This window comes from Colletotrichum gloeosporioides, assembly GCF_011800055.1.
Source record: "Colletotrichum gloeosporioides strain Lc1 chromosome Unknown consensus_48, whole genome shotgun sequence".
Lineage (NCBI taxonomy): Eukaryota > Fungi > Ascomycota > Sordariomycetes > Glomerellales > Glomerellaceae > Colletotrichum > Colletotrichum gloeosporioides.
The window spans coordinates 212329-227717 of NW_025544693.1; the positions used below are offsets into that span (position 1 = coordinate 212329).

The following is a 15389-nucleotide window of genomic DNA, read 5'->3' on the forward strand; positions in this document are numbered from 1 at the left end:
CAGCGGGAACGGTACGAATCCGAAGACACACTATCCAGCAGGAGTCCACCCGCAGAGGCAAGGACAAACCAAGTAACATCAAAAACCAAATCATCTTGTCTCGGCTACCTGCAGCCATACCACGCAATGCCCTCCTCCCTCTCCCCCTCGCATCCCCCACTCCTCCTCGCCTTCTCTCTCTCGTCTCTGCCGCCTCCTGGTCGCATCTCCAATGTCTGTGCTGTGCGCATATACTCCCCGTCAGCCTAGCATCCCGTTTCTTTCTCCTCGCCGTTACCTGCCCGCCCGCTTTTGCCTGCCGGACACCTAGAAAGAGGACCATACCAACTACCCAAGTAGGCAAAAGGTCGTTCCGCGTCCCCTCCAAACCAAGGGGGCTCCACAATCTCACCGGCCCGCCGGGATCTCCAATAATAAGATCCGTTACCCGTGGCCGTCCGGCGTTGCGTCCCCCCTCCCTTCTTCTCGAAAACTTCAACTATGAGATGAAGAAGAAAAGAAGCCCGTCCGAGTTTCATCGGAACCACACCGTCGTAGCATCAGGAGAAACCGTGGTATGAAGAGAACCGCGGGACGGCACGCGAAAACTACTTTGAGAATGAGAAAAGAAAGCGAATGCCACCTCATGTAACTCTGTAACTACACACACCACAACAGGAAAACCGAGGTACAGTATGGGGAAATGAGACCAAGCCAAGCTGTAACTGCAGCAGAGAACGAGAGAGAGAGAAGAAGAAGAAGTCGGCGGACACGGCTGAGGCTGCGCATGGGCAAGGCAAAAGGAAGAGGCCACCCGCTCTTCGCACCGTCAACCGCCAAGAAAACCTCCTTGGTAGATTCATACGAAGGACGGGGAGGAATGTGGTTACACAGAGCCGCCGCCACCACCAACGCCGCTCTCTCCCATTTCTTCTTCCCATGTTGAACGTGACAAAGTCCCCTAAATCCCTCTTCCAACTAGCTAGCTGTATGATGACCGACACGCAAGAGTATGCTGATACTCCAGACACAAAACGTATGTGTGCATGTGTGTGCGTGTGCCATTTCGTCTCAGACACGGCTCGCGCTTCTCGGCCGGAACGACCAGTAGGGGAGTCAGCCTGTCGGTACGCCTAATCAGGGGCGACGCGGCACGTCTAGACACTTCCATGCTGGGTAACTTCAAGTCACGTCCCAAGGGGGCGAGTTACACGACACAGTTCAGCAACAATTCGAAAAAGGGTTGGTTACTACTACGACTACCGACACTTGTTGATGCGTCCGAGATATGTACAAAACCAGACAACCCAATGCCGCGCCCTTCGTGGAGACAAGATTGCAACCAGCTATTTTCAAAACACCAGCCTCTGAAGAGGAAACAGTACGCAGAAAGCAAGAACAATGTCAACGTTTCCAGTGCAAAAAACAATGCGGATTCTCTACCCTCTCGGCCGTCCCCCATTATTACAAATGCCGAGCCTCTTACGACTGACTATACTTCGTGGTCCCTCCTTTTTGTCATCAGAAAAGAGGAAGAATAAAAACACAAGGCCATGATCGCGCCTCTCGTATAAAAACCGTGGTACCCATCATGCTGCTCAAAAACAAAAACGCCCGCCGTGTGTGAGATTTTGCTTTTATGCGTCAGAGTGGTAGTACTCGTCATTGTACTGGTGGCCGGGAGGCATCGACCAGGTGTTTCCGCATCCGACGACGTTCTCCTTGGATCCCCAGTAGTTGCTGCGTGTCCGACGCTCGCGCTCGAACTCGGCCCATCTCTTCATGGTGATCTTGCTGCTATCGAATTCGCCCTCGTACTCGAGACCGGCCTTCTTCGTCTTCTCGCCCGCCGTCTTTCTGGTATCACCCCAAGAGAAGTCGTCAAACTTCCAGAAGGCGTACGTAGGCAGGATAAAGTTCCAAACAGGCAGAGAGAGCAGGTAGATAAGCATCCACAAGACGTACGACCAGGAGTGGGCGGTGATAACGATCAGAACGGCTGGCAGACCGAGAATGAGTGCAAGCAAGACAAGAGGGATGATCTGCGGCGGTTGGTTGACGATGGAGATGATGACTGAGAGTGTTAGCTGTATACTAAGCAAAGCTGGACGAAAGTTACTTACCGACGTAGAAGGTGAAGGCGATAGCAGCAGGCAACACGAGCGTTCCCATCAGTTCGATAAAGACGACAAACTGCATACTGAAGCAGAAGGTACCGCAAAGATCACGGACCAAGACCAGTTCCATCAAGTTGTGGATAGTCGAGTTAATCCAGCGACGACGTTGAGAAAGCAGGACGCCAAACTCGTCAGGGACCGTGGTTTTGCAGACAGCCTGAGGCACAAAGACCTGCTTTCGCTTGGGGAAGGTCCTGAGCATCAGCGTCGTAAGGTAACGATCCTCACCGAGCAGCAGAAGGTTCTTCTTATGCAAGGTGTCGACGACGTTCTCGGAGTAGTGCTCAACAATGTCAGGGTTGGCCAAGATAGGAACCCAGTAGTCCTGAGCTCCCTTGGGCGCCTTGATGCGGTACATGCAGAAACAACCGGGCAAACAGGTGACACCACCAAAGACAGACTCGAAGGACTTGGCCAAGTGATGGGAGATGAAGTACTCAAAGACTTGAATAGCAGTGACCCAGGAGTCACGCTTGTTGGCGATCTTGGTTTCTCCGCAAAGACCCATGATCTCGGGATCCTTGACCATGGCAGACACCATGTGAGTCAAACTGTCGGGGAAGACCTTGGTATCGGCGTCGACCATGAGTACTATCTCATAGAAGTCGGGAGAGATACCCGTAACCTTCCAGAGACCGTTGAACATTTCGTACTCAAGCTCGGTCATACGCTCATCGAACATGACCTTTTGGAGGAAAGACATGAGAATGATCTGACTGTCACGCTTGCCACGGTTGCCGGGCTTGGACTTGGAAGCCTCATCAGGGGTACCGCACTTGACAACGAGGAGGACAGGAACTCTCTGCTGCTTCTCGAGAGGGATGGCAGACTTGGTGCCGTAGTCGTAGAAACCAGAGTAGACCTTGGCCATGTTGTGCCGCTTCGAACCGCTGGCAACCGCCACGTACGAGAAGGGCTCAACCTCGTCAGGGAGAATCGTATGGTCCTTCATCATGTCCAAGCAGTAGTCAGGAGTGGACTTCGTTTCACCCTTGCCCTTGATGATACCGTCGCAGATAATGACAATGACCTTGTGGCTGTTGGGGTAGTCGGTCATGGCAATGGAGTCCAGAGTTGTGCGGAGACCAAGTAGACCTTCAGAATAGGCCGTAACCAAGCACATCGTATGAGCCAGAGGGAATCCAAAAGGCATCCAGTCAGCGGGAGGCTGAGGGACAACGGCCTCGTGGATGAAGCCCGCAGGGCCGGGACCATCTGTCGGGCTTGCTGTAGAGGTGTAAGGATCCGAGCGAAGGAAACTGGTACGGCTGTCGTTGCCCTGGCGGTACATAGCGTTGCCTGGATGCAGCATATTGCCGCCCGCTCCGGAGCTGGCCATGGTCAACGGCGCGCGCTTTCCGCCAGCCGGGACTGCACCCGCTCCGTAAACGGCAGAGAACCGGGAAGTGGTGGGGAGGAATGAACTGCCACGCTTGCTAGTGCGGTCAGAAGAGCCGTTGACACTACTTCCAACGTCTCCAGGCAGTCTGGGGGGCGCCCGGTAGATATCCTCGGACCAATCTTCAATCTGACGGTTACGCTTGCGCTTGTCGCCGGTCTGAGAGGTCTTGGCCGCAGCGTACGTTCGGCTGATGAACCACTGGAAGAAGATGGCGAGGAAGAACCTCGTCAAGACGACTGCCAGAATGAGGACAAGCGAACAGTAGAGGACGACCTTGGACGCAATGCAGCCGACAGTCTCAGTGTCGACAGAGCCGACCTTGATGATCTCCTCGAAACACTCAGCAATCTGCTTGTCGGTCGAAGACTGGAAGGCTCTGGTGACATCGCGTCCGCGGATGGCCTGGTTGACAGCTGAAGTCTTGTCCTTGAGCTCGTCAAAACGCGAAGGCACCTTGACCTGAGAACTGTTGAACCAGTTGAGCATGTCTAGGTCGAGAACATTGCCAGAATAGACAATCAGGTTGCGAGAGCTGTTCTTGATGTCGTTCCAAGTGAAGTAGACGTCAGCGGACCCGCTCAAGTCAAGGTAAAAGGTGTCGCGAGCCTTCTGAGTGGTATGGCAAGCCCATCCGAGGTAGTAAGGGATCGTCAGGTTTGGCTTGGACGATCCGTCCTGGTTGAAAGCCGTGCAGGGGAAGTACCACGCCAGGTCGCCGGCGCTGTTCGTGGGGACATCAGAGTTGTCAGCAAGAGTAATGAGGTTCTTGCAACGGCCGTTGACGTTCTGGAAGAAGAAACTGCCGTCCATTCCCGTATACTTGGTAGGCAGGTCGTACAGGACGTTGGCACCGTGAGTTCTGTTGACCATGGGCACGCCGTCGGCGGGAGGATGACGGGAGCCCGACAGGTCGTAGGCGGTTCCATGGAAAATCATGTATCCCTCAGACACCTCGTTGACGCGCAGGCGCGGCGGAGGAGTTCCACAAACAGCTTGGTTAAAGCCAAAGGTCAAGAAACCGACGAATCCCATGATAAGCAAGATCAAACTGATCAAACCGACCTTCTCTCTCCAGGCGCGCTGCTGGTTCTTGGAAGGCATGCCGCAGCACTTCAACATGAAGTTTGGGCACCAGAACGTGATGATGGCGCAGTACACGTTCCAAAAACTCGGCGGGCTAAGCTGCTCGGCCGGGTGTTTGCGCTTCTTCCCTTCCTTAGTGAGCTTGCCAGACTTGTGCCGGCTCAAGCGCTTCTCCTTTGTCCGAGTCGGTCCTCCCTTCTTCTCCTCCAAGCTGGCCTGCCTGCTGTTTTGACCTCTCGGCGGCGAGGCATCGGAGTAGTTATCGTTGGTCTGCGAGCGCCCTGAAACGTCAGTTGTCCCTTCCATGTCCTCGGTAATCGGGTCGTTTCCGGTGGCGGACGGCAACACGTTCATGTTGGCGGCATGTTTCCTGTAGTAGTAGTTCGGATGGTCCTTGTCGATTCTGTGTCTCTCGGGTCGGATCAAGCTTCTCTTTCGCTGGAACGGTTCGGGGGAGGACGGTCCTGCGGCTGATCCTTCAAAGGTAGGCGACAAGGGCTGGCTTTCTGTGTTGACATTAGGAGTTGAGATCGTCTCAGGGAAGGACGTCGCTGAATGCCCACCCGCAGAAAGTCCTCTTTGATGGGAAGGTCGCCCTCCTACGGGATAGTAGCCACCGGTCTCGACATCGCCAGGCCGGTTGCGCCGTGACGGTGAATTCCGGTAGGATCTACTATTCTCGAAAGGAGGGCTTGGCCCAGGTCTTTCAGGGAGTGACATGGTCCTGCAGAGAGAGCGACGTTAGCTTTGGGTCCCGTGGCGGTCAAGATTTGCGTCGAGCAACGTGGGATCGTCAGATGCAGCAGAGGGAGACTTCACCCTTTCGAAAGACAAGAGAGGTTCTGTCGCGCGTAACGACGAGCGACAGATCGACTCGATTATTCTCGATCGTGGAGGGGGTAATTGTGGTGAAAGGCTCAAAAATGCGAGGTGGAAAAATTGACAATTGGGTAGCAAATGTCAAGAGACAGACAACAGCAGCGAAAAGACAACAGACTGTTGCGATGCAGATGCGGGTCGATCGCTGGGCTCGAAGGAGGTCATACTCACAGGAGTTGTTATTGGAAGGAAAGCAACGTCCAGCAGGATTTGTGGATTGTCCAGGCCTCGCACCCCTGCTATTGGCGGGGGGTTGTTCCTTGGGAGACCGCGAATCAATGGGGAAGCGTCCCTTTTTTCGACCCGGCTTTCCTGCGTTTCTGCGCCAGCAAATCGGGGGGCCAACAGCAAGGCAAGCAGGGAAGGTGCCCGCAAATGACCTTCTTCTCCAAGCAAGCAGAAGCCGCAACCTGCTTGCTCCCTGTTCGGTGTGTCGGGCAGTAGTGAAGCTGCGACTCTTACAAGAGAATAAGAGGGCGTGGTGAGGGAGCTGGTGAACGTGGGCAATCCCGGTGGAGCCTTCACAACATCGGGCGATGGAAGACCAGACCAGACCAGACCGCACGGCGCAGCCAAGTAAGCGATGAACTCTCGACCCAAGCGGGTGCTGCCTTTTTTTGCCTTTCCTTTCTTTCTTCTTACTTCCCTGCAGCCCTCAGCAACACACTCTCTTTTTTCGATCCGTCTGCGTACTTAAGCAAACGCACGGCCGATGCGCCTTCTCTGAAATTTGGCTCCTTGCACAACTTGGGACCAGGGGGCGCCGGGTCCGAGTCGTGTCAAGAGTAGCGACGAAATAGGATGCGATGCGAATGAGACGACGCACAACGGTGCAGGAGGATTATGGGATTGAAGATGATGGGATGGAGCGTGGGCGGGAAACCGTTTTGCGGCGGCGCAAATGAAGACAAAAGGTATCCTTTCGGAAGCACACCCAAACAGCAGAATTAGAAAAAGAGCAACAGCAACACCGACAGCGATGGTGGTCGGCAGCCCAGAAGCCGCTCGGCTGTTTCGATAGTCGGATAGAGTTATTAATGTTGGGCGCTCTGGTGGCCCAGCCGGAGTTTGGGGTTGATGGGCGGCGGCGGTAGATGCACCTCACGAACGAGCGAGCGATGGATTGGCAGGGAGGCGACGACCGAGCAAGAAAAGCTGACGCGATCGTGCGCACTGCCTCGATGGTCCTTTTCCGGGGAACGAATGTTGGTGAGATTGTTCGTCGTTGTTCGTCGGGCGATTCGCTTCGTTGGACGTTGGTTGCTCGTCGCTGCGGGTTGGGATCAGGGTACAGAGAACAAGTCAAGTCTCTCAGCCTATTCTTGATGACTGAGATGTTGGTCTGACAGGTGAAACGAGAGTGAGCAGCCTCGAAAAGCCAAGAGGACGATTCGAAATGCGATGTGCAAAGAAGGAACGAGAGGAAGGGTCGGGAGGGAGAGAGATGGCAAGACGGTTTGCACTTTCCGCACGGCTGCAGTTGAGGCACCCTGAAGGAAGGGATGAGCGACGAAAATGGGGAGCGGATCTCGCAGAATTGCTTTGGGACAGTCCTTTCCAGCTCTGGTCAAGCACCGCACCACACGCTCTAAGGGACAGAGCAAACGGAGAGAGGAAAGGGGAAGTGACCTGCGTGGGAGCCGTCTTAGTGCCTCTGCCCCGATGATGATGGCTGGCGTGAGAGGTACCTCGTCCAAGGTGACGACGAGGGTGACGCTTTGGGTACCGTCTTGAGCGCCGCACCGTATCATTCCCATGCCAAACCGCCACAGCGCGGCACCCTCGCCTCAATCCATCTCGTATTATTGGCCTCGACATTGGCTCGCATTGCTACCTCGCTGCTGATGCCTCGCCCTCGTCGCTACGGTGCCATCCTTTCCCCCCTCAAGAGTTTGAACACGCAGCCGTTGCCTCTCGTCTCGCCAGGCTGAACTTGACTTTGTCCTCACAGGACCGCGCTGGCAGCTCGGACAGTGCTTCCTCCACGACCTTCACATTAGTGAGAATGATGCGACGGAGGTCGAATTTCTCGTCTAACCCAGAGCAGGCTAAGGTTAAAATCGAACTGGATTGCCAGGCAAGGTGACCACGACCTGAGCAGTGAGTACCCCGTTCAGCTCGGGGACAGGGGGAGAATTGGGTGCAAAACTCCACGCGCCCGGCAAATGCAGGCAATGTACCGACCGAGTAGCCCGGCGTCCGCCGTTGCTGTGGGCAAAACGTCGAGGGGAGAGCGCAGCTTTCTGGCACGCGCATGACCCAATTCAATCATCCGTTTCGCCCGTTTCATGCCCGTTCTTTCGAGTGCCGAAACCCGAACAACACCGGCCATCGCAATGAGCCTGTAATCGATCGCATCGCTCGCCCCCGTCGTGTCCATGACACTCTGTTGCCCGGCGTGGAGCAGCGAGCGGGCGACAAGGACTCCAAAGGCGGGCACTGTCCCGTATTGTCCCCATGTGAGCATAAATCCACCCGCAGTCCAAAAGTCGGCACGGATACCGGGATAATACGCGCTTGTCTCCTAAGCTAGGCCAAGGAAACCAGATCAGCATGCAGGACCAGGGTTGCTATTTTCAAAAGCTCAAACCCCTGTTGCCCAGCCGACCAGCCGCCCCCAAAGCCTCCAAAAATGTCCTCCAGCTCAGAATACAGGAAAAAGAGAGTTTGTCTCTGCTGCTGACCTGCTGCTGCATCTCGGTCCTTGTTTCTGGACTGAGCCAGCCAACCCCTACATCTGCACCTGCGCCTGAGCTTTGTATTTGGTGAACACCTCGGCCAGATTTCGCCCACGGGTATTCTGTGCCTGTGCTGACTTGCTGAAGGCGCCCAATTGAATCTGGGGTTAGGCGAAAGGGATGGGCCGAGTTGCCGCAGAAGAAAGCACTCTGATTTCCACCTCCCAGTACTTACCTTAGTCAGCCCGCCCAGCCAGTAGACGTCCTTGGCTGGAACATGTCATGACTTTGCGCCCTCAGAATCTGATTATCAGTGATCGTTCCTGCGACTTGGCGTTATTGACTATTCCCGAGTCCAAAACATCGACATTCCCTGGCCTGGGTATTTCATAATGAATGATACCGGCCAAAGCCTGGCCAGTCTCCGTTTAAAGCCTTCCGTGCCTCTTGGCGGCGCCCGATAATAGTGCCTTGGTCAACTTAGACGCAATTTCGAATCTCGAACCTTGACTCCTGGGTTTGCATCAGATGTGAGGAGATGGCCAAGATCGTCATGATGCTTTTGGAACCCACCGAGGAATGTTCCACCACCTCCGGGAACTATTCCCACGAATCGGTTGTCCATGCCCCTTTCGATAGGATTAGAGGACCCTTTCCCAGCAGCCTCCAGCAGAAACGAAACAAACACGCTTCGTGGGGGTGTCCCCGTCCCACGGAAGAATGCTCGCACCACTCAAGCCAGCATCCATCTCCGCTGCAGCTGTCATCGTTGCTGTCAAAGTAGACAAACCTGGTCGACAATACCAGTAAGCTTTTGCGCCTTGGCCAACAGTCTCGGCTGCTTCGGCCTACTGAAGTCCCCTTGCCGCCTCCGCCTGGAACGAAATTCACCCATCCTAGTACATGGTACCCTTCTCAGCCTCCCTTAGTATCCGTACTATGCAGTAGAGCGTCCACTTGAAGTTCTGCCGGGTTATCGTGTGTAATCCACCACGGCTAGCCGCACGTTCTCATGTCTCCTGTGTGTGTTTAGCGTCTGTCCCACAACGTACCAGGTTCCGGATCCCAAGATTCTGTCAAGGGGAGAAGAAACTCTCGGAAGCGATAAGCGGCCATCGCCAAATCGTGGGGTCTGAAACTTGTCAGCCTCTTCCAAATTGGGCGGGTCAGCGCATCACAACACTGCCTGCATATGTTTTTATGAGATATTCGACTCCAGATTTCTAGGTCTTGAAAACCTCGGAGGCTCTCGTCTGGTCTGACGTGTATTTTGATTTCGATCAACACAAAACCTCGGAGTTTGACCAGACAGACCGACATTCCTGACCGGTCCGAACTTGTCTCATCCCAAAACATGCGAACCTCTGGCCAATGTGCCGTATCAGACGAAACCTGTGGGATCTGTGTGGTCCATTGGCTGGAATGTTTCCAGTAACTTGTTTGGACGCCGTAATTGCCGTAAACATGAGTAGGTGACGTTTAGACCGAGACAACTTGTTGACATCAACTGGCCCCCTCCCCCATTGGTCCCACATTGCTTCAATTGTCAAGATGCGAACTGCGCACATACACCAGTAGGTCGTCAACGAGATGGTTACACGAGCAGCGGGTGACTTCCGCTTCTTTCCTCGACAGGAACCGCCCAGAGTACACGGCGATGTCGGTCGAGATACCCTCGCTTCTTGAAATGGTATTTTCCCATATTGCGAGTGGCCTGGGAAACAGGGTCCGAATGCCATATGATAAGTGCATGTGACGGATCGTTGACTTCGGTTGATGGCATGCACGGCATCCTTGATCTGCACGGCAAAGCCGGTATCTTGGATAAGGAGCCACGATAGAGTCTCCAGAGTCGTCTTCGTTAGGGGCAGTTTCCTGCGCATCGTGGTCAGGGAGCGATGCGATGCGTCCTGGGCTTTTTCAAGCTGCCATGTCAGAATGAGATGGACTGTGGTTGGTCCATGTGGGCGGTTAGTCGTCACTTCGATATTTGCGCAAGGCTGACACTCGTGTCATCGGCATGGGTGAACTAGCCACATTGGTTGGTGCCATGGACAGTTCAGTGAACGATTGGAGTTGTAAGCGCCTGAGCGCCAGCGTGGTACGAAGGAATGACCATAAACAATGCCCTGCATCATTAGACAATACGAGACGGCCAGATAGAGGTTGCCAGAATGTCAAAGACCATCCTTTGCGTCGTCGATTGGCAAAGGGATATATGCCAAGGATGGATATCTTGCGGGCAAAATTCGCACCTGGTGCGAAAGATGATCCTCCTCCACAGCTTGTTTCGCGGATTTGCAGCGAACCCGCTATTCATTCCTTCGATCTTCACGCGGGTGCGCCGTCGAACCAGTCACAGATTGGGCTGGTCGCAGGCTCCCAAGCCGTTTTTAGGTGGAATTGTGGCGGTCGTTCTGCAGGAAGCCTTCGCATCATCATTTCGACCGCGAGGCGCCACGGCAATAGCTGACATTCGCAACTGCTGCAAACAGCAGTCTTGAGAGTTTTCGCCAATCGAAAGAGCCTGTCGACAGGAGCCGGCTCCAAGGTTCTGGGGTCCTTAAAATTTCCAAGCACAACGTGCCGCAGTCTGGTTTTGCGGGGAACACGACAGCGGACAGTGATTGGGTGCACCAAAGCTGTGATGTTGCAGTCGCACGCTGGTGGCTGTAGATCCGCGATGACCGCCGTGGCCGACGCCATTTAACGTTGGACCCACGACGGGGCTGGGGGACTGTGGAAAGGCTCCGAAGCCCAGAGGGCAGCCGCACGATGAAAGCTGGGAACTGGATGAATGCTCAGCAATGCGCCGTCGCCGCCGACTCCTGACCAAACCACCGGTCTGACTGAATGGCGGCGCAATGTCAGAGAATCTGCAAACTCTCGGAGCTGGACCGTAGTGAAATGGATTTCCATCAAGCGCAAGCAAGCAAGCAAGCAAACCCCAGTCTTTGTGCTCGGGTTCGGCCTGCACAGCACTCTGACCGGGCACCAAGGTGCTCGTTTTGAGGCCTGGGTAAGAGGTCAGCCGTACGTGTTCGTAGAATAGGGGCTCTGTATTCGTAGGCAGGCGTGGGGAGCGCTAGGGTCGGTCGACTTGGCAATGCACAATAGTGGATTGACGGTGTTGATCGAAAGTGGCCTGTACGAGGGGCACGGCCGGCCAGTCAATACCCATCCATGCATGCATACATTACGACTTCGCAATAGCGACAGAATCGTGTGGGATGATGCCTCACATGACGAGCAAAATCCGCACCACCCGCTTTTCCTCGTGAAATCCCGCGCTGCCGCCTTCTCCCGCTGCTTCTTCGTCGCCTTCCTGTTCTTCTGCTCCGCCCAAGCCCATACGAAGTAATCGTGACGAGCAGCGACGAATGATTCGGATGAGGCTTGCCCGGCGACGGCGGAACCGGCGGCGCTTTCAAGTTCCAACAGGCCGCGGCGCTGGCTTTTCGGTTTAACTGAGCCGGCCACTTGCGTGCTTGATGGGCATGTACTTCGTAGTTTTTTCTCCCTCTCTCTCTTCTCGGTTCCTCTTTCAATAGCGGCTGCAGGGTCGTCCAACGCGGCCTCCAATCCAACCCCCCGACCCCTCGCCAATTCGTCCGTCCATTCCATGACCCACGCTGGAGCGCCGCTGGAGTCGAACTAGAACCCACTTGAATATTCATGGAACGGCGGAGACGGTGAAGCTGGGGGCGCCCAAAATTGGAAATATCATGCTGCCGGCTTCCAATGAGACGTTACCAGATGTGCTCGTGTTAAAGCCCCTGAGGTATATCAAGAATAACATAAAAAGGCTTAAGCGAACCTTCTCAAGTGTGCCGAATCAATTCATGCGGTGAGGCAAACGAATCGCGCAAAAACCCCTTCACCACAAAGAGAAGTGCGGGTTGCGCAAAGAGTCCGGTCGTATTCCAACTCAGGGCCACCTCGATCTTGCAGAAGCATGCGTAGCGTTGGTGCTAGCATGAGTTGCTGACAGTGGGTTCGAACCTCACAGCCATTCTCCACGTCGGATCCGTCTTTCGGCAGGCCAGTCGGTGGTGGAGGGCTACCCTTAAGTCCCTTTTTTTTCTCTCTCTTTCGTACAGGGCCTTGGCGGGGAAGGGTAACGGGATTAGGACCCGGAGTCCAGCCAAGTAGGTGATGACAGGGATCTCGGAGACATCAGTGATCTTTGCCAGGCCGGGTTTGCATGCTTGCGCGGTTGTGCATCCCAGAGGATGGCCAGAAAAAGGGCGGTGCGAATTCGGGGCTGGGCGATGGTGAGGAAGGGCAGGCAAGAATGAGGCGAATGGAAGGCCGAGGGCTGGGCACCCCCTCCGCTCAAGGTGAAACGGCAATATTATTGCTTCATTAGCATCTCAACGCGCGTTGTCTCCAAAAAGGCGGAGGAGACGACGTGAGGAGGCTGAGAGGATTGGCGAGAAGGAAAAAAGGGATGCCATGAAATGGATCCCAAAATTGCTTGTTGCGACTTGGAGGGTCCCAAGAGCCTTGGGGCCGAGGCCGTCAACCTCTCAACTCTTTGCAGGCGACGGGGGCTTGCCAGGTTTGGCCGTGTTAGTTGCGGGCATTTGGTTATTGAGATCAGATCCAGAAGTGTTTTTCCGCCCCTTTGACGAACGAAGCCCAGTTGACGTAAGGCAGGTACCTGTCTGATTCTCACCTGGTCCTGTGCTGCAAATCTGTAAGCAGGTCAGGTAGTCTGTAGTTTGGCGCTGCCGGAGAGGCGGTGACCCGAAGGTGACATGACAGCGTCGCGGGGTTGCGTTGCGTTGCGTTGCAGTGAGGGTTTGACATAGGCAGACTCCAGCTTGACCGCCAACGCCCACGTCCACGTTCCTGGAGCCGGAGGCGATGTCGGGGTTGCCAGGAGTTCCGTTCGGGTCTGTGTACAGACGATAGTGTCGTTCAGGCTCTGGCGACATTGGTGTGCTGACACGGCCGACAAGAGGTCATGGCAGATGCAGAAATGAGGTCTTGTTTTCCCGTCGCCGCCGTGTAAGTGGTAAGTGCTGCTGGCGGCGGCGGCGGCGGCGGCGGGGTCCTGGCTAAAGGCCGGGCGAGTGTGCGTGGAGGCAAGGGCGTGGACCTCAGTTCGACATGCTTCTCTTTTCCATATCCCATTCCATATGCGTATGCAGCAGGCGGTGGATGCACTGCATGTAGGACACGGGGCAGCTCGCAGCTCGCAGGTTGCAGGTTGCTTGCAGGTTGCATCGCTGGGTTGGAGGGGCCTGCTGGAGGAGGCAAGGTACGAATAAGGTACGACAAATGGAATAGGAAAGCGGCCACGTCCGTTCCTCACCTGGGTAAGGTACGGATACCTGATCGCCCATCACCAACCTCCTCTGGCTCCTTCGCCGTTACGATGACCACCACCACGAGGCATGACATGACGGAGCACACTTTCGCTGCCAGAGGCGAGTGCACAAAGGGCCAAGTTTCATTGGACATTGACGTTGGAGGCACTCGCCCTCAGGCACTAGGCCGGGCCGGAGCCTCGTGTGAAGACGGGGGACCAGACCGTCTGAGACGCTCCCTCGCAGCCAGTCGACGCCAGTGAAATCCGCTTTGCAGCGCTACCAAGATTGAACGCCACCCCAATTACATCCTGAGGTGGGTGATTTGGGGTGAGGTGAGGGGAGATGAGGTGCGGCGAGTGTTGTGTAGGCACCAAAACACCACACCAGAAACCAGGCACAGCAACCGTAGGATGAGGATGGGATCGGATGGGATGAGATGAGACCCAACAAGCAGCAGCCTGCCCTCTGTCCTGGTGCCAGGTAATTGCGCCCGAAGCCACGGATTCATCTCCCGGGCAGGCTGCTCCTTCCTCCCAACACTGCGGTATGACAGCTGCTGCTGCTCCTCAGCCCCCGTCAGGCCTGGTCAGCTAAGGCTCTTCCTTGCCATTTCGTCTCCAGCTTCAACTTCAGCTCCATGCAAAGCAAATAAGTACATGTATGAATAGACTTGCTCCATCGGCTTGGCGCACCCTGGCTTTGCTGTTGCTGACTGCATAACGTACATACGTTCGTAGCCTTACTTCTTTCCACGACATTTAGTTTCTTTTTCCTTGGCTCTTCCTTCCCTTTGCCCTTATTCCATCTCATCTTCTGCTTCGGCCCACGGGGAAAGGCACGACGTCAATGCTCACCTCACATACCCACACATTACTTTCTCCTGCGTGCCGTACCTTGCCTTAGGCTCGTCTGCTCAGTTCTTCTTTCCTCGGATTTTCAAATAACAGGTTGTCTGCCTTGCACCTTTCTTCCTTCCTCCTGACGTGCTTCGCCCAAGAGCCTCCTCTCCCGGACTGCCTTCGACAAAGTACATGTCCCTGCCGGCACTCCCGGCCGCTCTGAACCTGGCCTGGAACAATCCCACCACCACCCTCAACTCTTACTCAAGTCAGGTCGTGCAGTTTCCCCGTCCGAGTTTGTGCAGACCGGTACTCACTTCGGATATCTGAATTACCTACATTCATTATTCAAGCCTTCTGCGCCATCTGATTTTCGTCTATAATATTGACTCGATCCCGGCACTCGCGCGGTCAGCTGTCGCTTGTTTCACGCCTGCTGCGTCCCGATTACCGACACTGATTCACCTCTTCCCGTCGTCGCCGCCTGCCTAACCTCACCACCACGCAAGAAAAAAAAGACAAAAAGACACAACTCGGCTTTGTGGCTCGCGACGTCACTTTGGGCTTGCAGGATACCTGGGGTGCCCGTTGTACGTGTCGCCTCCCTCGTCTCTGGTAAGCTACCGTATTCCCGTTCCCTTCGTGTTCCCTCCCCCCTTCAAACCTGAACGACCTTACACCGTCGGCACCACACACGCACTGCAGCTGTGTCCGTACCTGCCTTGTCAGTGGTCGGGCTGGTTTGTCAATCAGCCCTCCCTCTTTCAAGGCAAGCCCCGGCTAGCCCCCTTGGGCGCAAGTGTCCCTCTGGTCCTTCTGCGTCCTCTGCGCTACAGAAGCAGGCGCACCCCCTAGCAAGGCACCATTCGCCATCCAACCCGAACAGGGCCCTGGCCTGTTGCCCGTCTGTACGAATGAGCCCCGGCGCCCTGTGCGAGCCAGTGCTGGTGCCAATTCCAGTCGTGGTGTGTGTGGGTGGGTAGAGTGGGTTGAGTGGGTGAGAACGGGTGGGCTTGGGTGCAAGCAGTACGCAG

General features: G+C 55.3%; 1 protein-coding gene across 1 annotated transcript; it reads right to left on the bottom strand.

Annotated features, from left to right (window-relative positions):
• Positions 1-1616: 1616 nt before the first annotated feature.
• On the bottom strand, positions 1617-5361 carry GCG54_00004076 (Chitin synthase 4; the record flags this gene model as incomplete). The annotated part of the gene is made up of 2 exons (XM_045404131.1): positions 1617-2053; positions 2103-5361. The coding sequence occupies 2 exons, from the start codon at positions 5359-5361 to the stop codon at positions 1617-1619; spliced, it is 3696 nt and encodes a 1231-aa protein (XP_045263966.1).
• Positions 5362-15389: the final 10028 nt, after the last annotated feature.